The 22,105-nt window shown below is 28.9% G+C and overlaps 2 protein-coding genes across 2 annotated transcripts; both read right to left on the bottom strand.

Annotated features, from left to right (window-relative positions):
* Nucleotides 1–742: 742 nt before the first annotated feature.
* LOC123270755 (tissue inhibitor of metalloproteinase-like) lies at nucleotides 743–1,617 on the bottom strand. The gene is made up of 4 exons (XM_044736904.1): nucleotides 1,472–1,617; nucleotides 1,280–1,391; nucleotides 1,102–1,187; nucleotides 743–1,008 (listed from the first exon to the last, which is right to left on the bottom strand). Exons 2-4 carry the CDS (start codon nucleotides 1,389–1,391, stop codon nucleotides 772–774), a joined length of 435 nt encoding a protein of 144 aa, XP_044592839.1. The 5' UTR covers nucleotides 1,472–1,617; the 3' UTR covers nucleotides 743–771.
* A 5,305-nt stretch (nucleotides 1,618–6,922) lies between these two features.
* LOC123270756 (tissue inhibitor of metalloproteinase-like) lies at nucleotides 6,923–14,338 on the bottom strand. The gene is made up of 4 exons (XM_044736905.1): nucleotides 14,230–14,338; nucleotides 14,048–14,159; nucleotides 7,254–7,339; nucleotides 6,923–7,160 (listed from the first exon to the last, which is right to left on the bottom strand). The coding sequence occupies exons 2-4, from the start codon at nucleotides 14,157–14,159 to the stop codon at nucleotides 6,933–6,935; spliced, it is 426 nt and encodes a 141-aa protein (XP_044592840.1). The 5' UTR covers nucleotides 14,230–14,338; the 3' UTR covers nucleotides 6,923–6,932.
* Nucleotides 14,339–22,105: the final 7,767 nt, after the last annotated feature.

A 22,105-nucleotide genomic window follows, 5' to 3' on the forward strand; every position in this document is an offset into this window, starting at 1 on the left:
ACATATATAAACTTTTGAACCATATGTATTTTCTGACTCAGCTCGTCGAATTAAGTCGGAATATAGCAAAATTTTTCAAAAGTTTTGTCATGAGGACCATTGCAATAGTTAGATTTCCATGAAATCTACTAAAAACATTACAGTTTCAAACAGTAAAAATTGCCATTTCAATATATAGTCCATATTATGATGAGAAGGGGAACTCAGATGAAAGAGAAGGGGGTCTCACTCTGGGAGAATTTAACATTTCAAACAGTAAAAATTATACTTTTAAAATATACATTTTACCAGTCTAAGCACGTCAATAATTACAGTTTGATTTTTATCGTTGCGTTTAAAATCTACCATTTTACTTTGTAAATATTGACGTTGCTTGTATTAGAAATTTACTAACTTTATTTTATACTTTTTACATATCATTGCGATCGTTTTTAGGTACCAAATGATAAATATCAAAGTCTTAATTCTTAATTATTATACTTTAACATATTAGACATTTACATAGCGAATATTACTGTTTGAAATAGTATTTTTTTCCATGTAAAGAGTAAATTGTAACGTTTAAATAGTAAATATTATATAGTAAATAGTAAAATCACGATTTTTCTGTTTGAAATGATAATTTTTAGCAGTTGATCATTACTTATTATAAATCGACTGTTATTTATTACAGTTTACTTTTTTCCGTGTGAAAAAGTGAAAAAAAATTCCAATAAAATCATAGTATCATAAAAAGTATTTAAGAAGAATATTGTAGTAAATAATTTAGACTCAAGCAACTGAAACGCAAGATTTAATAAAATTTTCACGAAGATTAGTCTCCTCAGCTGCTATTTTTTCTGCGTTTTTTATATGCAATTCACAGACACTAATGTGTGGTAGTCCATTCATTACAATCCCGCCAACAACAACGACGTCACCTTGCTGATATATAAGTCCACAAATTCCAGATTCGGGATTAGTTGCCACAAGTCGATTTTTAAGAGCAGATTTTGCAGCATCAGAAGCCTACAAAAATTACACCGGATTAAATAAAATTGCACTGAATTATAATTATAAATTTCATTTAAATTTAATCCATAAAATAAAATTATAAATTACCTTGTAAGTTTCTAATACATCAACTTTATAAATTAAATATAATGATTCCTCATTTTTTGGAATATCCTCAATCTTCATTTTAATAACTAGTCAAATAAATTAAATATCAAACTATTTTTTCTTATTTATTTATAACATTAGATTGAATTTTTTAATGGATAAAATAGATTATAATTACCAAAGTCAGATTCACAAAATAAATGTTGAAGAGAAAAAGCCGCACAGCTGCACGCACTAGCTTCGTAGATTGCCACCAAACTCAATGTCAACAAGAACAAAAAACGAATCATCTAAAAAGGTTTGAAGAATTTATTTAAATAAATTAATAAAGTAATAAATAAATTTTATGGGATTAATAAATTATAATCACTTTTTATTTTTTTGAAAATCTTGTTAAACTTTCTGGGGATTAAAAAATATTAGATGTTAGAGTAAATAAATCCACTCAACGTTATGATAAATTACTCTTTAAGTCTCCGCTTTTATTAGCTTGTGTAATGATTACGTAATATAGAGATATTAGTTCTAATTGCAGACTTATGTTCAGAAGAGGTCAAAGATTAAAATTTATTTTTATACAAACAAGGATAATTAGTGGAAAAAACCAAATAAATATTTTTTTTTCTTTTAATCAATTTTATTGCAGCTCTCGCATCACAAAACGTTTTAAATAGTGATTTAGTCAATATTTCAAAGTCGAGAAATTTTCCGTCACATTTATAACGTGCACGGAGAAAAAAATTTTGCTATAGGAACTCTATAGTAGTTAGTTAGTTGTAAAAAGTTCCAGTAGGTTAACGTATTCTTATAGTAACAATACCGTTTGGCTCCTGCAACTCTATACTCTACACTGATAGAAGGATTTGTTTATAGTTAAAAATATTTGTTAATGTTTAACAAATCATTTATTAGTGATCACTTTTTAGTCCTTAACAAATATTTCTTAGCATTTAAAAAGATTTATTAATATTTAATAAATGAATATCAGATTTATTAAATACAAACAAATCATTTTAAATACTAAGAAATATTTGTTTAATACTAAAAAGTGGTCTCTAATAAATGATTTGTTAACTATTAAAAAATATTATTTAATACACGGAAAAAAAATTGAAGGAATTTTTACTATTTCACTATCGCAATTTTTATTAAATTAAATAGTAACGGTGGACTGTACTTCTCATTTAGTAATTTTTACGATCTACTAAGTCGAATAATATAGAGCAAATTATACAATATGTATTTATAAACTTTACAATTCAACTATTGTAAAAATTGACAATCGTTTTTTTTAAAAGAAATTTTAGGGAGGGAGAGAGATAGGAGGTTGGACTAATTGGTACCAATACAGTAACCGAAAAAAGAAATCGGAATTTTCGTCCTATCCGGGAATCGAACCCAGAACTCTTTGTTGGCAGCCAGAGACTCTCCCTCTATGCTATCTGAGGTAAACTAATATTCGTGTCCTTCAACATTTACATAAACTCGGAGTCTAGCGCTGTGCACGGTCATCGCTCACACTAATTGACAAACATTCCAATTCAACTATTGTAAAATTTGTTATAGTTCTATTGGAAAGATACAGAGGCAGCACTGGACAATTTTAATTCTTACTTTTTACAATAGTAATATCGTATTTTTTCTAATCGTAAATTGTAAAATTTCATGAATAAATAGTAAATTTTCTTCTAAAATATTTGAAAATTAATAGTAATAAAAAAGTATAGTCCAGGTTTACAATAGTTGTATCGTAAATTTTCCCAGAAATTTTTTTCCGTGTACAAATAAATCCTTCTATCAGTGTATACTACATCGTTGAGCTCTGAGAGCTAAACGTTATTTACCTCTTACAACTCTACAGGATCGTTCTGAGACTATAACAAATTTTTGGAAGTCTGCTTAATAATTTTTTTTTACGATTTAGCATTGATAATTTAATAAATACATGCAGCAGAATGAATTTATATTGCCAACAATAATTGTATATGACAAATAAGAATAGTATTATAATAGAAATAAAATAAAAATAGAACTTATATTACAAATAAAAATTATTTGTAAAATAAAAATATGGTCGTCACAAAATTATCTTATTTTCTTAATTATATCAATAAATATGGGACATAAAATCACTACCGTGATTAAAAAACTAGACTTTTTGCCTGTAGCACTGCGTAGAGGTGATATTCGACAAGACTATCTTCGTATACCGCAGGCTAATTGTGTCATGTATGATAATTCATTCTTAATTCATGGCATATGTATCTGGAATGCACTGCCAGCTGAGACTGTGGCTGTAGATAATTTGGTTGAATTTAAAAATGCTTGCTTCAATCACTTTTTTGAACATGACAATTAACAATTGCAATCTTTATTTTGGATCGTATTTAAATATTTTTTCTTGTAGAATTATTATGACTTTAAATTAAGTTATTTGTTTGTATTAAATAATCTATTTGGATTTTATAACATTTGAAATTAAATCTAATTGTAAACCTCTAATTAGTTAAGTAATCTTGTAACCTATGTAAACCAATGTAATTTAAATATTGATGGCTTTGAGGGAGCTTAGGTTCCAGAGCCAAATAAATTTTTTATCTATCTATCTATCTACCGTATATGCACGAGAAAAGATAAATAAACGAAAACAAATTTTATCTTGTGTTAAATGAGGTCTTTTTAATGTATTCCGATAACTTATCAGTTATCACTTATCACAATATATTCAACTAATAAATTAAACTAACAGTCACTGCAAATGAACCTTGAAAAACCATAAATACAAAACTGTTCTAACGAAATTCAATTTGACAAAAAAAAAACCTATTTCCTTAAATAAATAAATTGGGAACTTAATTGTCCTCATATATTTTTAATAATATAGATTAGTAACAAAATAATTATGATTGGCATTTTAAAAGGTTATGAAATATGTCAGCGCTCTCCACTACTGCGCAATGTAGAGCGCTCCCAACTATACCGTTTGGGCTCTGAGAACAATCCCGTAGAGCTCTGAGAACAATCCCGTAGAGCTCTGAGAACAATCCCGTAGAGCTCTGAGAGCTCAACAAAATTGAGTTATCAGAACTAAATAACATTTTGTTACTGTAACTCTACAACGAACAGTAAACTGTGTATAGTTGTGGCAACTCTACAGTTACGTTACCAGAACGAAATTTTTTTTTCCGTGTACTTATATATACACGGAGAGAAATTTATAGGAACCTCTTCAAAAATTATGGGAATGATTCCTATAATAAAATGATCATTATAGGTATCAATCCTATGCTCATTATGAGAACCATACCCATAATTTATTGGAAACATTCCTGTACAATAATGGAATAGCTTCAATATATTATGTGAATGGTTCCTATGATATTATGGGAATGACGAACATAATAATAGAAAAATGTTTATGTTCATAATAATGGAGCAATCACATAAAAAATATATAGTAATTATTCTATATTTTTTTGCTAATAAATTTTTTTTGTAAATAAAAATTGATTTTTCACTAGAGTGAAAAAATTTCTTTTTCATAATTTTTATTCACGTGTGTACTTAATCTTAAATTGTTTATTCTAACTCAGTTATTATTGTGTTAGATAATATTTAAAAATATTGTAGCAATTCTAAAGTTTCTCTAATAAAAGGGATATTTTCTCACTAGACAATTAGAGAAGCAAGGTAGATATGGAAATTCATTGTTTATTTTTACAATTTCATTTTATTTTTAAAACAAATTATTTATTTACAATGCATACGTTGAATATTTATTAAATCCACCTTTTGGGTATGTAACTTTTATTATTTATATGAACAATATTACTTATTTTACATATTTCAAATGATGTTATTGGGAGGCAAGTAAAATTATCGAAATTACTAATAATTTCAAATGCTTCAAAGTGGTCATCGAAGTCACAAATAACTTGAGTTGTAATGATAAATATCTCAATATTATTAGGCATCATCACTATATTATGGGAATGGTTCCTATAATATTATAGGAATGGTTCCCATAATATTATAGGAATGGTTCCTATAATATTATAGAAACTACTCCTATATATTATTGGGACCATTCCTATATATTATGGGAACCATTTCTATGTATTATGGGAACAATTCCTATATATTATGGGAACCATTCCTATATATTATGAGAATCATGCCGATATTACAGTTATAATTATAGGTATCGTTCCTATAATTACAGGAACCATTCCCATAATTATAGTAACATTTCCCAAAAATTATGGGTACAATTCCCATAATTTAAGTAATCGCTCCTAAAATGGTATAGGAAAACATTTCATTAAAATTATAGGAATGATTTCCATATTTTTCTCTCCGTGTAATAATACATTTTTGTCAAATATAATCTTTATAATGAATTATATTTCATTAGAATAATTATCCAAGTTTTTTTTGGCTTTTTTTTATATTCTTAAATTTAATTTTTTTAAAACAATTAAGGAGGTTCAAGTGAATCTAATGTAAAAAATAATTTCCAACTTTGAGCTTTGAAATTAAGTATTATTACTTTTTGAGCTCAAAAATATTATTTTTGTGTGATTTTGAGCTCTTCGAGCTCAAAACGGAGCTGTTCTATGCTTTTGAGCCCTTCGAGCTGTAGTAGATTTGTAGATTTTTAGACTGTAATAAATGTTATTTAGAACATGTCGGACAGAGTATATTTTAATTTTGAACAAGATACTGAGACGCTTTTTGACTAATTATTGAATAAAAAATCATTAAACTTGTGAGGAGTACGTCAATAATAGTCCTTCATAAATTGATTCTTTTATTTTTAAATTTAATAGTTGACAAAAAATAACTAAATGATAAATAATTAGGTAGTGTTCGCGCATAAAACTGCCTTATCTCAGGACCCATCATATATTCAACTAAATAAACTTTACTATAAAGAAATTACTAATAAACGTACAACCAATATAATCGGAGAGATTGATTTAATTTTTTGGTTATTCTTTATTTTAGTTTAGATTACTTATAAGCCAGAATTATTAAAATCCAGCTAGGTTACAGTAGAAAACTAATTATCAACAAAAAATTTCATTTACTATTCTTTGATGTAGGCCTTAAGAGAGTGCCAAAAGTAAATTATCTAGTTTAATTTTTTTAACCAGTGTTTAGAGTATTTACAGTCAGTCTAAAAACCTCCTTCAGTGGATTTTACATGCGTTTCAAATAAACAAACCGATATATTCAATTGGCATTTGTTGTCACTGGTCCAGACTCAATTACCGACATTAGACTGTACTACATGTTCTTAAATAATAAAGAAAGAAAAATTTTTTTATTATTTTGATGATCCAAGCGTTTTTCCACATTAAATCGAACTTTGACAGTGATAATGTTCTTATAAGTAAAAAAATGAAAAAAAAACTGAATAAATTCATAGTATAATAAAAAGTACTGAAGATTTACCTTTTTAATAAAAAAATTTATTAATTTTGAGAAGAATATTTTATTTATTTATTTATAGAATAATGAACTCAACAGCTTTAAGCCAATTACAGAGTTCCTTTACAATAATTGCACAATAATATGGAAACTTGTACACATGTACTACAATACACACACAGTAATAAGATTATTGATTTCCAATATTTCAGGTGATATATAAAATTAAATTTACATTAATCATTATATTAATATATAGATTTTACAATAACATCAACAAATGTTCTTATATTCTTGATCTAAGTCAAGTCTATTTCATTATCATACTCATAAAAAATATTTCCAGCACTCATCAGTTTATACAATTATTTTAGTAAGTAATTTAGACTTATGCTACTTTAAACGCAAGATTTAATATAATTTTCACGAAGATTGGTCTCTTCAGCTGCTATTTTTTCTGCGTCATGTATATTCATATAACAGATACTGCTGCGTGGTTGTCCATTCATTATAAGCCCACTAACAACAGCAACGTCATCTCGCTTAAACATGAGTCCACAGATTGCAGATTCGGAATAGGTTACCAAAAGTCGATTTTTAAGCGCAGATTTTGCATCATCAGAAGCCTTAAAAAATTATACCACATTGAATAAAAATCCACTCAATCATAATTGTAAATTTCATTAAAGTTTAATCGATAAAATAAAATTTTGAATTACCTTATAAGTTTCTAATATATTAACTTGATACGTTTTATACAGTGATTGCTCGTTTGTTTGAAAATCCTCAATCTTCATTTTAATTACTGTAAAAATAAAATGTCAAACTAAGTTTTTTTATTTATGTATGGGGCATTCCATGTGAAATGGGAAAATGATTAAAATATAAAAATTTCTCTAATTCATTATAAGTTAGTCCTAATTTAGTATTAAAAGTTTACATTTTTCTAATTTGTAAAGAAAATTTCTTTTTAATCAATAAGAAAATCAATTTTTCTCTCCTAGTAATTTTTCAGCCGTACTAACTTGTATCCGGATTAAATGTTGTTTTAATAGTTTTAAGAACAAATTCATTTTATGTTTGTTATTAACTAACATATTTATTATTATAGTTTTAAGAACAAATTTTGTTTATGTTCGTTATTAATTAACACCTAAGTTTATCAAGATCGTGTTGTCAGCATGCTTAATCCTTTATTTGTGTTTTTTAATTAGTTTTTTTCTAATTATCCTAAATAATTTATAGTTAAATATATAAACAACAATGTTTCTAAGGTTGAAGTAATATAAAAGTCTTTTTAATAAACAACTTGATGTAGACATTTAGTACTTGTTTCACCAGTCACAAATGCCTGTCCCACCAGTCACAATAAAAACAAATTTTTTTAATTGTTTCTACGTAGGTAATCAGTCTAATTCTTCATAATATTCAATGTTTGTAGGATTAATTTTGTATTGAGAGAGAAGTATTTTTTAAAAGTTTAGTGGACGAACTGAAATTGGAATTTAAGTATACCTTTGGTAAGAGAGAAGGATTTGTTCTTAGTCCCACCAGTCATACTCAGTCAAATGATAATTACGAGAAACTTAAAAAGTAATGGAGGTTTTTGACAAAGGGATATTGTTAATTAGTTATTCTTCTATATTATAAGATAAATTTTACTATAATATAAGTTTCAGTCACATAATTATAATAGCTTATAATTGATGGAATTCCAGAGTCAAATGTCCCACCAGTCACTATGGACCCGAGTAAAAACAGAATTCCGCCGCACCACCGCCGCAACACCGCTGCACGGCTTTTTAAGCGCCGCACCACTGTTGCACTACAGCCGTGACAATTTTGATTATTTTACAAGTGCCGCATCACCGCCGCACCACCGCCGTGACAAGTAAAGAATTTATCTATTCGCCGCACTACCGCCGCACCAGCGCCGTGACAAGTAAATAAATTTCTATTCGCCGCACCACCGCTGCACCACCGCCACACCACAGCTGTGACGCGCCCGGGTAAAAATAAAATTATTAATTTTTACGAAAAAATAATAAATTTCGTTCGACCGCCGCACCACCGCTGCACCACCGCCGCACCGTACCGCTGTTTGATGGTATATACATTGAAATAAAATATTTGTTGATCATTCAAATAGCTTAACTAAATTTTTTTAGTTAACTATGGCTTGCAGCGCAGTTGGCAATTCTCGAGACTTCCATGCAGACGATCCAGGTTCGAATCTCATCACAGTTCAATTTTTAAAATTCTTTCAGAGTATTTCGATAGGCGTACCGCTTCTGTGCAACCCGAGGACGAAATTAAAAATCTACATCAACAATACGACTAAAAAAATTGTAAGATCGAGCGAGCCTGGCGAAGCCAGGCGAAGCTCGATATTAATTATATCTATAGCTTCGTTCGAAGAGATCACTAAGTAGTACCGTCCATGTACGCTTATACTTACCACATATTTAAAAGTAAAAACAAAAGCTTTACGCCCTAGCAACCGCTTTGTTTATTAATCATATAGTTTAGCTAAGATTAAATAAAGAAGAGATCGCAGGGAGGGAAAAGAATAAAATTATGAACGAAGCAGGGAGGGAGTGATCTCTTCGAACGAAGCTATAGATATAATTAATATCGAGCTTCGCCTGGCTTCGCCAGGCTCGCTCGATCTTACAATTATATCTATAGCTTCGTTCTCAAGATCACTAAGTAGATGTTCAGAGCTACAGTGAACATAATTTAAATAAAATAGAACTAAATTCAAAACAGTTTACATTTTTTTTTTTTTTTTTAAATTTTAATGAACACACATAGAGGAACAAAATACAATTATGATAAAATTGTCTCAGCAAAAGTATTTTTATCAGGAATAATTGGTCGGTTATAAAATTTCTCAAAAGTCTTTGATTTATCCGACCAGCCAGCTAAGTTTTTAATAATATCTAGGTTAACGCCTTTTTTAAAAGCAGTAGAGGTAGATGCATGTCTCAAACTATGAGACGTAAAGTCATTACCTACACAGCTTTGTAAAAAAGAACGAATCCACCTACTTACAGTATCTTTCGACGCTTCTTTAAAAGGTTTAACAGTAGTAATAAATAATTTATTTGGATTAACAATTAAATCAGAAGTTTTTCTAAATATTTTTCTAAAGTTAAAACAATACAAAGTTTTGAATTTTGTAAAAATTTTGGTAAAAGTAAGAGAGGTTGAGAGACACCTCGTCTAGAAGTCTTAATCTTATCAGATATTTCTATTTCATAATTATTACCTCTCTTCAAAATATTACACCTTTTAATAGATGCAATAGTTTGAATACGATGAGCAGTAATTAACGCCAACAAAACAGCTAATTTTGTAGTAAGAGCAGGTAAATCAAGATCATTTAAAGGGCTTAATAATTCTAATTTCTCTAACACAGGATCTAGGCTAAAAACTCGATCGTAGCGAGGCTTAGCTGGTTTTAAATTGTAAGCGCCTTTTAAAAGGCGAGAAATTAAAGGATTTTTACCAATTTCAGTAACACAAATTAAAGATAAAGCTGAACGAGCAGTGTTGAGTGTGCTGTAATTAGCACCATTATTAAATTTATCCGTTAAAAATGAATAATGTCTTCGTCTTGCGGCTTAAAAATTTTAATATTCCTTGAATAACAAAAATAACCCAATCACCGATTGGTTTAGAGTATTGATGTAGGGTTGAATGGGAAATAGAATTGATAAGTAAATCAACTGCGTCCTCAGTCACACCTCGTTCCTTGAAGGCCTGGCGGATAATCGTGCAGCCATCAGTGACATCTTTTGGGCAAGAGGATGTTGTACTTGTCTACAAGGAGATCGTAGAAGGTTAACATCAGGTTGAAAAATAATTGGCTGTGAGTCAAGTAATGAAAGCCATAAGGGATACCATGGCTGACCACACCAATTAGGAACTACTAAAATACCACAAGCCTGGTTCTGTTTGAATTTTCTTTAATGTTTTCAAAATTAAAGAAAAGGAGGAAAAGCAAAGAAATAAAAATTGTTCCAGTCAATAGTGAACGCGTCAATACAAAACGCTAGCGGATCACGATGCCAGGAACAATATTTCTTGCATTTTTTATTAAGATTTGATGCAAATAAATCAATTTCCGGTTTGTTAAAAAGAGAAACAATTTCTTGGTAAGCAGAAAGTGATAACTCCCATTCTGTATCAATATTACTAATTCTTGAAGCTTCATCCGCGTCCACATTTTCTTTAGATGGGATGTATGACGCAAACAGCCAAATATTCCTACTCGCACCAACTCCAAATTTTAAAGGTTAAATCATTCAGGTACTCGTATTTAGTACCGCTCATTTTATTAATATAAGCGATAGCCGTAGAATTATCAACTCGGAGCAAAATTTCACAGTTAGATAAATTAAAAACAAAAGTCTTCAGACCATTAAAAACAGCTAAAAGCTCAAGATAATTAATATGAAATTGTTTTTCATGGTAATTCCAATGACCATAAATTACTTGACCTTCACAAAAAGCTCCCCAGCCAGTAGATGAAGCATCAGAAAAAATAATCTTTGAGAATCTTGAATTTCTAATAGGATTTTTCGACGAATTGATATTATTTAACCACCAATCAAATTCACTGATTAAATGAAGTGGTAATTGCATGATACAATCGTAATTATAATTAAATTTTAATAATTCGAGGTAACGGTGTCTTTCAAATTTCTTTGAATGGAGCCAACCATAATTAACCGCTGGACAAGCTGCTGTAATGTTACCAACAAATTGAGAAAATTCTCTAATCGAGCAGTATGAAAGATTTTTAAATTTTAAAATTAAATCATAAAGATTAATTCTTTTCTCTTCTGTGAGCTCCATTGTCATGTTAACTGAATTGAAAATAAAACCGAGAAATTTACAAGAAGTAGAAGGAATGAAGTTACTTTTCTTCTCATTAATTAAAAATCCCAAAGATTCTAAAAGTTCTCGCGTGACTTTAATATTTTGCGCACATAAAGCCGCAGAAGTTGCTACTAACAACCAATCATCCAAATAAACTACTGATAACCAGCCCAAAGAACGTAAAAAACTAACGATTGGCTTGCAAATTTTTGTAAGAATCAACGGAGCAGTGCTTAAACCGAAAGGTAAACAGATAAACTCGTAGAGATGATTATTCCAAATAAATCTTAAATATTTCCAGTAGTTTTTATGGATTGGAATCATGAGATAAGCATCCTGTAGGTCAAAGCTAGCCATGAAACATCCTTCTGACATCAGTTTGAGAACCGTACGGAAATCTTCCATTTTAAAATGAGAAGTGTCAGTGAATTGATTTAAATTTTTTAAATTCAGAATAAATCTCATTTTCCCATTTTTCTTAGGAACAAGAAAAATACCCGATAAAAATTGCCCATTTTTTTCTGTACATTCTTGAATAGCACCAATAGACAGAAGGTCATTAATGGCTTCCTGCATTTTAATTTTATCATTATTAGAAAAATTATCATTTGTGGGAATAAAAGATTGAGTTGGTGTCGAAGAAAAAGGAATTTTATACCCAGAAATTGTTTCTAAAATAAACGCGTCAGAGGTTATGCTAGACCAAGCGTGTAAAAAATATTTTAAACGACCAGCAATAACTCTCACCTCTACTTTTGAGTTGAAGCTGGAGGATGTTGGGCCTGATTCGTTTGGTTCCGAGCCCGGGATCGAGTTGCAATTTGATTGTTTTGTTTGTTTGGGTACGTTGGCTTGGCAAACGGAGGACGCTGGTAGCCCGTCTGATTGAAGTTTGCTCGAGGGCCAGACGGGCCCTTCCAGTTTAAAGAAGTCCGTGTAGTTGGAAAATCCTTTTTTGGAGGTTGGGGTTTAATAGATAACCCTGTTTTTTCCACGGCAACCGAATTTTTAATGCGCTTGCCAAGATCTTGTCTTAAAAGAAAATCGTCAGTAATAGAATCTTCAAGGACAGATTTTCTTTTGTCATCCACACAGGGGTAAATTTGTGAGCGTCTGGATTTACAGAGCTGATGAAATGACTCACAAAAAAGAGCACTGGAGTCACATAGAAGTTGTAACAACTGGGTTTTATCGACAGGTTCAACTTCATCATTAAAAATATTACAAATTGCCTGACCAAGAGAAACTAAACCACGACCAATCAAATCTTGGTTATTTGATAGATATTTGTCACGAGATTTAGCCGTCTTGTGGAGAAGAGGCAGCAACTCCGGGTTTAAAACAGGAGATGATAAAGTACAATTACCCTTGTTGGGATATTTATCAATAATTGTCGTCTTATCATTTTTATCTAAACCTGATGAAATGATAGCTTTCCAACAGTCCGACAATTCAGGATGAATGCTGTAGGTTTTTTCCTTGTGAAGGCGTTTATCCTTGCCCAGCATTTGGAGAACGGAATTGGACAGGGAGGGAACTTCAGGACCCTTCGTCTCATGCAGTTCGCCTGACGCCTTAAGATCGTGTGTACAATCAGTTTCAGGATCAGAGTCAGAATAAACACTCTGACGACGGTCGTCATCATCTGAGTCTGCAATGAGCATAAGAGCTAGGTTAAGATAAGCGACCAGGAAATAAATAAATAAATTCCTGATGCAAAATAAAATCAGATTATAAAAATCTAATTTTACTATTTTAAAGCTTAACCCAGTCAAAATAGGTACAACAAATTCAAAATAGAAAATTGTTGCCCAAAAATGATAAAAAATTAAATAAAACAAAATATAAATAATTACCCTCAGATAAGAGGTTATCAACGGGAGATTTAGTTGATGCCTTAGCTTTTTCAAGATCAATTAAATCACGATACTTTTGTAACTTTTTTTCGAAGGATTGTAAGAGGGAATTATCCTCAGCCTTACGCTTAGACATGATGTTTAATAATCAAAAAATAACTATTTAATCAATATAAGAAGATTTTGTGATGTTTATTCAAAGCGCACAAAAAACGTAATGATTAATAAACAAAGCGGTTGCTAGGGCGTAAAGCTTTTGTTTTTACTTTTAAATATGTGGTAAGTATAAGCGTACATGGACGGTACTACTTAGTGATCTTGAGAACGAAGCTATAGATATAATCAATAATTTCGCGGTGCTTTGGCCTGATTTAAAAAAAATTTTTTTTTTTAATATTAGGCATTTGATTAAAAGGAGGTTGATTAATAGGTCTTACATTGATATTTCTAGTCGCATTATTTATTAATTAATTATTGTGTGATATATTAATTATGATACCATTTTTTGTGAAATTGTAGGTATGATTTAGCATTGGTGCGGCGGTGGTGCAGCGGTAGTGCGGCGATGCTAGGGGGAGTAAATTTTTAGCGTGCGGCGTAATAGTCCGCCAAACGGCGGTCGTGCAGCGGTGGTGCGGCGGTCGAACGAAATTTATTATTTCTCCGTAAAAAATAATAATTTCATTTTTACTCGGAGAATGCCTCATATACTATATATTATTATTAAAATTAAATTGAATGTCTTAATGGATAAAATAGATTATAATTACCAAAGTCAGATTCACAGAATTTTTGTTGATTAGATTTATACACACAGCTGCACGCATTTGCTTCGTAGATTGCCACCAAACTCAACGTCAACAAAAATAAAACACGAATCATCTAAAAAATTTATTTAAATAAATGAATAAAATATTAAACAAATTTTATAAGATAAATAAATAGTAATCACTTTTTATGTTTTCGAAAATCTTATTAAAGATTCTTGGGATTGAATAATATGAGATGTTAGTGTTAATCACTCCACTCAACGTTATGGTAAATCACTCTCTAAAATTCGTCTTTTATTATATAGCTTGTGTGATGATCACATAATATAAAAATATTAGTTCTAATTGCTGACTAATGTTCAGACGAGGTCAAAAATAAAAATTTATTTCTCAACAAAAAAAGATAATCAGTGGGAAAAACCAAATAAATATTTTTTTTAATTCCCGGTAAGATAAATCAAAGATTATTAAAAATCGGAGTTATTATCACATGCATTTTGATATATTTTTCATATACAGGGTGTCCCAAAAGTAACGGACGCCATTGTACCATCTAATGAAAAAAATAATTCTGAGACGAAAAGTCCTTAGCCATTTTTTAATTAGACGCATAGATAATTAATTATTAATTAAAGTAACGTCGCTTTATGTGTTAGAGAGAGAGCGTCAGTGTCCAGTAAAGTATGTGGCAAACAAAGACACAACTAACTGTATGACTAACTAGCTACTATAGCTAACGTAGTCACACACATTTACTTACACATTCACACGTGCAAGCGTCTTCGTTTGGAACGCACTTGACTGGACACTGGTGCTCTCTCTCTAACGCATAAAAGGACATTATTTTAATTAATAATTAATTATCTATGCGTCTGATTAAAAAATGGCTAAGGACTTTTCGTCTCAGAATTATTTTTTTTATCAAATGCTACAATGGCGTCAGTTACTTCTAGGACAGTCTGTATATATATATATATATATATATATATATATAGTATATATATATATATATATATATATATATATATATATATATATATATATATATATATATATAATATATGAAATATATGAAAAATTGATGTGGGTACTCAAATGAAAGGTCTCGATGAGTATAACATCAGGATGAGCTTATAACTTTAAAAATGTTAATATTTCACTAGATACAAAGTAATTTTTTAATTATTGAAATTTCTAAAGATATAAGCTCATCCCGATGTTACACTCATCAAGAGCTTTCATTTGAGTACCCACATGCATTTTCATATATTTTTCATATATACATATATATAATATATGAAATATATGAAAAATTGATGTGGGTATTCAAATGAAAGGTCTCGATGAGTGTAACCAGGATGAGCTTATATCTTAAAGAATATTAACATTTCACAAGATACAAGGTAATTTTTTAATTATGTATATCTACACGGAAAAAAATAAACTATGATATTCACTCGGATTTCGGTTAATTTTAAAGTTTCAAACAGTAGAGCGAACATCGGGGTGGCAAAAATATAAATATTACAGAACTTAATGTAGAAAGTATAAAAGCCACAATTTATAATTTAATATCCAAAATAAGTGATTAGTAGTAAATAACGACTCTTTCATCTTGAAAATTACAGTTTCAAACGGTAAAAATTGCCATTTCAATATATAGTCCATATTATAAGGAGAAGGGGAACTCAGATGAAAGAGAAGGGGGTCTCACTCTGGGAGAATTTAGCATTTGAAACAGTAAAAATATACATTTTACCAGTTCAAGCAAGTCAATAATTACAGTTTAATTTTTAGCGTTGCGTTTAAAATTTACCATTTTACTTTGTAAATATTGACGTTGCTTGTATTAAAAATGTACTAACTTTATTTTATACTTTTTACATATCATTGCGATCATTTTTTAGGCACGAAATGATAAATATCAAAGTCTGAATTGTTAATTATTATCCTTTAACATTTTAGACATTTACATAGCGAATATTACTGTTTGAAATAGTATTCTCTTCCATGTAAAGAGTAAATTGTAACCGTTAAATTATAAATATTATAAAGTGAATAGTAAAATCACAATTTTACTGTTTGAAATGGTAATTTTTAGCAGTTGATCATTACTTATAAATCGACTGTTATTTATTACAGTTTACTTTTTTCCGTGTACTGTTTTTTAATTTTTTTATTAATTACTAGGCTACGTAAATTGAATTTACATATTTACAAAAATCTTCCTATTAAAATTTATAATTAAAAGAAAAAAGAATAGTTAATTGAAAATTATTAAAAGTTTAATAAAGACCAGAGCGCACTTGCGTTTATTCAGAAACAGAAAATAAACATAATTTCATTTTATAAATGACTTTGTTGCACTGTAGAATAGTATAGAAAGTAAAGTAAGGGTTAAGGATTGACAGTCGTATGTTCTAGTTCGATAAGCTTACAATAAGCTGCTTATTATCGAACATCGATATATGTCTTAGCCTCATTTTATTTCATTCGGCTTACAGTAAATCTTTTTTTTAAACTAATATTTTCCTGTAAAAATTATTGAACATTTTTAATTTCTTATAAAGTGCTTTGATAAATTTTTATTTAATATACTTCAAATCTTAGCTGCAACGAATTTAGTCCGATAATAGTTTAAAGTTCTCTTCAACTACTCAATAGCATACCAGTTATCTATTGTAGCAAGGGAAGAAAATTTCTGGAATTCATCGCTATTAAGGATCGCGTTGTCAAAAACTTTGATTAAATTCCTCTTTAAATATATGCTTTGTTCACTTTAAATCAAGTGAAAGAAAATCGGGAAGAATTCTGTCACTTTACCAATGTACGAAGCTCTTTAAGTACATTTAACAAGACTTACTGATATATTTTATTTTTTTTTTTATTATCTTGACTTTCGTTGGAAGGTTTTTTTTTTTTTTTTTTTTTTATACAAATGGAAAGGATGTCTCACTGAAGACACATTTATTGCATATATTTTTCACAATCAAGCTAGATTGTTAAAACACAACTATATATAAACTACCTGCTGCTTTCACGAAGTCCTGTCGCTTTTTCAGTTTAATTATAATAAAATAAATGAAACTAAGCGCAATACGATGACAGTAACAGTTAGGTAAATATAAAATTGTTGTTTTCTACTGTATTTTTTGTTTGTCAAACAGCTTCAGGCATCGAAAATTAAATGTGTCATATAAATAGTTTAAAACATCAAAAACTATTGTTATTATTATTATTATTTATATTTTAAAGAGAATAAGAAAAATTTTTTAACCAGTGTATTTATGTGATAAAATGGGTTTTATGGTTACATTTGGTATCATTAGAAAGGTCTTGGAGTTGTGCCTTTTCAAGGTTTTATATTATTCTGACTCATAGTCAATTTATTATGATAAGTATTTAGACTGCATTCGAAAATACTCTATCTCTACATGGAAAGAAAATTGAAGGAGTTTTTACTATTTTACTGTTGTAATTTTTACTAAATAAAATAGTAACGGTGGACTATACTTCTCATTTAGTAATTTTTACGATCTACTATTGTAAATTTTATCCAACAAATCCCGTGTAAAAAAAAGTTTCCTGAAAAGTTCCGGAATAGTTCCTGGTCTGGAACGTTCCTATGATAAGACAATCCGGAACATCCCCGGAATACTTTTGCAATGTTCTCGAAATAGTTCTGGATCATTCATGGAACACTTCCGGAACATTTCCGGAAAATCTCCGACAGACTTATAAAACATCGCTGGAATACTTCGAAAATGAATTAGGAATACTTCCGGAACATAATCCAAACGTTTACCGGAAATGTTTCAGAAGTATTCGAGGATTTTTCCAGGAATATTTTAAACATATTCCCGATATATTTTGTAACTATTCCTGATTTGTTCCAGAAGTATTTCGGGAATATTCCAGGAGTGTACCGGAGATGTTCCGGAAGTATTCCTAATTTATTCTGGAAGTATTCCAGTGATGTTCTATAAATCTGCCGGAGATTTTCCGGAAATGTTCCGGAAGTGTTCCACGGATGTTCCAAAACTATTTCGAGAATATTGCAGAAGTATTCCAGGGATGTTCCGGATTGTCTTATCATAGGAACGTTCCGGACCAGGAACTATTCCGGAACTTTTCAGGAAATTTTTTTTTTACACGGGATAAGACTAGCAAGAGTCTTAAAAAGTCGAATACTATAGAGCAAATTATACAATATATGTTTGTGAACTTTACAATTCAACTATTGTAAAAATTCACAGTTGGTTTTTTTAAAAGAAATATTAGGGAAGGAGAGTGATAGAAGGTCGGACTAATTGGTACCTGTACAGTAATCGGAAAAAGAAACCGACATTTTCGTGCTATCTGGGAATCGAACCCAGAACTCTGTGTTGGCAGCCAGAGGCTCTCCCACTACGCTTTTGCGAGTTTCGACCTTTGACTAACTTCAAGACTTTCATCTATTTTATAATATAGGATAAACTTGGAGTCTAGCGCTGTGCACGGCCATCACTCACACTAATTGAGAAACATTCCAATTCCACTATTGTAAAATTTGCTATAGTTTTATTGGAAAGATACAGCGGAAGCACTGGAAATTTTCATCTCTTACTTTTTACAATAGTAATATCGTATTTTTTCATGAATAAATAGTAAATTTTTTTTTATAATATATTTGACAATTAATAGTAATAAAAGTATAGTCCAGCTATACAATAGTTGTATCGTAAATTTTCCCAGAAATTTTTTCCCGTGTAGATACGTAATTTAGAAATAACCTTGTATCTTGTGAACTATTGACATTTTTGAAGAAATAAGCTCGTCCCTTTGTTACACTCATCAAGACCTTTCATTTGAGTACCCACATCAATTTTTCATATATTTTATATATTTATATATTTCAAAAATATATAAATATATAAAATATATGAAAAATGCCGTGTGGGTACTTAAATAAAAGCTCTTGATAAGTGTAACATCAGGATGAGCTTATATCTTTCAAAATATCAATAATTAAGAAATTACCTCGTATCTTAAGAACTAATGACATTTTTAAAGATATAAACTCACTCTGATGTTACACTCATCAAGATCTTTCATTTGAGTACCCACATCAATTTCTCATATATTTATATATATTATATATATAAATATATGAAAAATATATGAAAATTCATGTGGGTACTCAAATGAAAGCTCTTGATAAATGTAACATCAAGATGAGCTTATATCTTAATAAATATCAATAATTAAGAAATTACCTCGTATTATGAGAACTAATGACACTTTTAAAGATATAAGCTTACTCTGATGTTACACTCATATAGACCTTTCATTTGAGTACCCACATCAATTTTTCATATATTTTTATATATTTATATATATTATATATGTATATATGAAAAATATATCAAAAATGCATGTGGGTACTCAAATGAAAGCTCTTGATAAATGTAACATCGAGATGAGCTTATATCTTTAAAAATGTCAATATCTAAGAAAGTACAATTTATAATTATTATATGACGGTTTCAAAAGTTTTAAATAATAATAATAAAATTTTTATATTTTCTTCACTTCTGCTATTACTATTATTTTTTTTTTCTCGTCTATGAAGTAAAACTCCTTATTTAATTATATTATCTTATTAATGTAATAATTTTTTTTATTAAAAAAATTCTAAACATGTTAGTTCATTTCAGTACCATTAAAATAATTTAATTAATTTTTTATTCAATTATACCTAGTAATTTTAGTTATTTATTATTTTAAATTTCTTTTTGTAAGAAATTATCAACCAGACAGTTAAAAATAAAAAATTAATTTTTATGGAAATTAAGTTCAATGATTTTAAAAAGTCAAATTTTGTAGATAATCATAATTAATATTGAAAAAATTAAACTTCAAAAAATTTGACATATAAAACTTGTTTCAATTAATTAAAATTTATTTTAGCTAAATAAAAAAAACTCCACTCGGATATTCGGATATTTATCGGATTAAATTTCATTTTTTTGCTCTTATTCTTTTGCACTGTAAATTTATTATAAATTCTGAGATGGCACTCTTTGCAACAGGCTAATATAATATCAAGCCAACTGTCTTACTGTCGTACAAAAAATAAAAGCAATAACTGTCTAAAGGATCTTTAAAACTGACGAATTTTTACAAAAAAAAAAAAAAAAAAAAAAAAACAAACAAAAAAAAAACTAAGTTGTGTAATTAGTAAATCCAGAAATCAGCTAAAAAAATCGATGTCAATTCCTTAGCAAGCGTTGAAATAAATCTTGAATTAAAACTTTTAATTAGATCTGTGGAAATCAAGCTTCCTGATTTTCAAGCTTTTTTTAGCTTTGACAGTTGAGAAAAAGAAAAATTCAAATTACCGGAATTTTTTTTTTTTTTTTTTTAAGGGAAATAACTCTGTGAAATTTACAAAAAAAAAGTATTTAAAATTTATAGATAAATTAATATTTACACAAAAGATAAATTTTATATAATATTCAGATATATACAGATGAAGTATGTAGTTTTTATATAAATATTTGATGTAATAGTCAACGGAAAAAAAATTCAGAAAAACAAGAAACTTTTTTTTTCTGATAAAAAATTTATTTTGTCAGAAAAAAATTTTTGTTTTAACGGAAATTAAATTCTTTAATAATAATTAAGTAATAGGTAAGTAAGGTAAGTAATAATTACTAGAAACCTTGCAGTCACTATGGGACTTCCGTGACTTGTAAACTATAAATAAAATTTTGCTTTATTAAATAAAAAATTTTGTTAAATTGCACTGTACTCTCTTAAATATTGATGTTTTTAAAGATATAAACTCATCCCGATGTTACACTCATCAAGAGCTTTTATTTGAGTACCCACATGCATTTTCATATATTTTTCATATATACATATATGTAATATATATAAGTATATGAAAAATTGATGTGGGTACTCAAATGAAAGGTCTTGATGATTGTAACGTCGGGGTGAGCTTATATCTTCAAAAATATCATTACTTGACAAGATAGTAATGTCACTTAATTATTGGCATTTTTGAAGATATAAACTCATCCCGATGTTACACTCATCAAGAGCTTTCATTTGAGTACCCACATGCATTTTGATATATTTTTGATATATCCATATATATAAATATATAAAATATATAAAATATTGATGTGGGTACTCAAATGAAAGGTCTCGATGAGTGTAACATCGAGATGAGCTTATATCTTTAAAAATGTCAATAGTTCACAAAATACAAGGTCATTTCTTAATTATTGATATTTTTTAAGATATAAGCTCATCCCGATGTTACACTCATCAAGAGCTTTCATTTGAGTACCTACATGCATTTTTATATATTTTTCATATGAATATATATATATATATATATATATATATATATATATATATATATATATATATATAAAATTGATGTGGGTACTCAAATGAAAGGTCTCGATGAGTCTAATATCGAGATGAGCTTATATCTTTAAAAATATCATTACTTGACAAGATACAGGTTCATTTCTTAATTATTGATATTTTTAAAGATATAGGCTCACCCCGATGTTACACTCATCGAGAGCTTTTATTTGAGTACCCACATGACATTTTTTTATATATTTTATATATATGGTATTTATGAAATATATAAATATATGAAAAGTTGATGTGGGTACTCAAATGAAAGGTCTCGATGAGTGTAACATCGGGATGAGCTTATATCTTTAAAAATGTCAATATTTCACAAGAAACAAGGTAATTTCTCAATTATGTAGCTAGAAATAAAGCATTTGCGAATGCAGTCTAAATACTTATCATTATAAATTAATTATTGGTAAGAATGTTAAGAATGAAACCTTAAAAAGGCACAAATTTAAGTCAAGACCTTTCCAATGACACTAAATTTAACCATAAAAACCCATTTTATCATATAAATACACAGGCCACAAAATTTTGCTTATTTTCTCAACAATATAGATTATGTATAAATTTTTTGAGAATTATAAAGCCAAAAAATTACAAAAATTAATTCGCAATAATACCGGTCCGAATAGC

The sequence above is a fragment of the Cotesia glomerata genome, linkage group LG8 (assembly GCF_020080835.1).
Source record: "Cotesia glomerata isolate CgM1 linkage group LG8, MPM_Cglom_v2.3, whole genome shotgun sequence".
Classification (NCBI taxonomy): Eukaryota; Metazoa; Arthropoda; class Insecta; order Hymenoptera; family Braconidae; genus Cotesia; species Cotesia glomerata.

Bases quoted from the DNA above. Each gene is read 5' to 3' on its own strand.
- LOC123270755 (XM_044736904.1), bottom strand. From the start codon at position 1,391: ATGATTCGTTTTTTGTTCTTGTTGACATTGAGTTTGGTGGCAATCTAC. The intron at 1,188-1,279 runs GTAATTATAATC...TTATTTGACTAG, and splicing joins ATTTTGTGAATCTGACTTTG to TTATTAAAATGAAGATTGAG. The intron at 1,009-1,101 runs GTAATTTATAAT...TAATTTTTGTAG, and splicing joins ATGTATTAGAAACTTACAAG to GCTTCTGATGCTGCAAAATC.
- LOC123270756 (XM_044736905.1), bottom strand. From the start codon at position 14,159: ATGATTCGTGTTTTATTTTTGTTGACGTTGAGTTTGGTGGCAATCTAC. The intron at 7,340-14,047 runs GTAATTATAATC...TTATTTTTACAG, and splicing joins ATTCTGTGAATCTGACTTTG to TAATTAAAATGAAGATTGAG. The intron at 7,161-7,253 runs GTAATTCAAAAT...TAATTTTTTAAG, and splicing joins ATATATTAGAAACTTATAAG to GCTTCTGATGATGCAAAATC.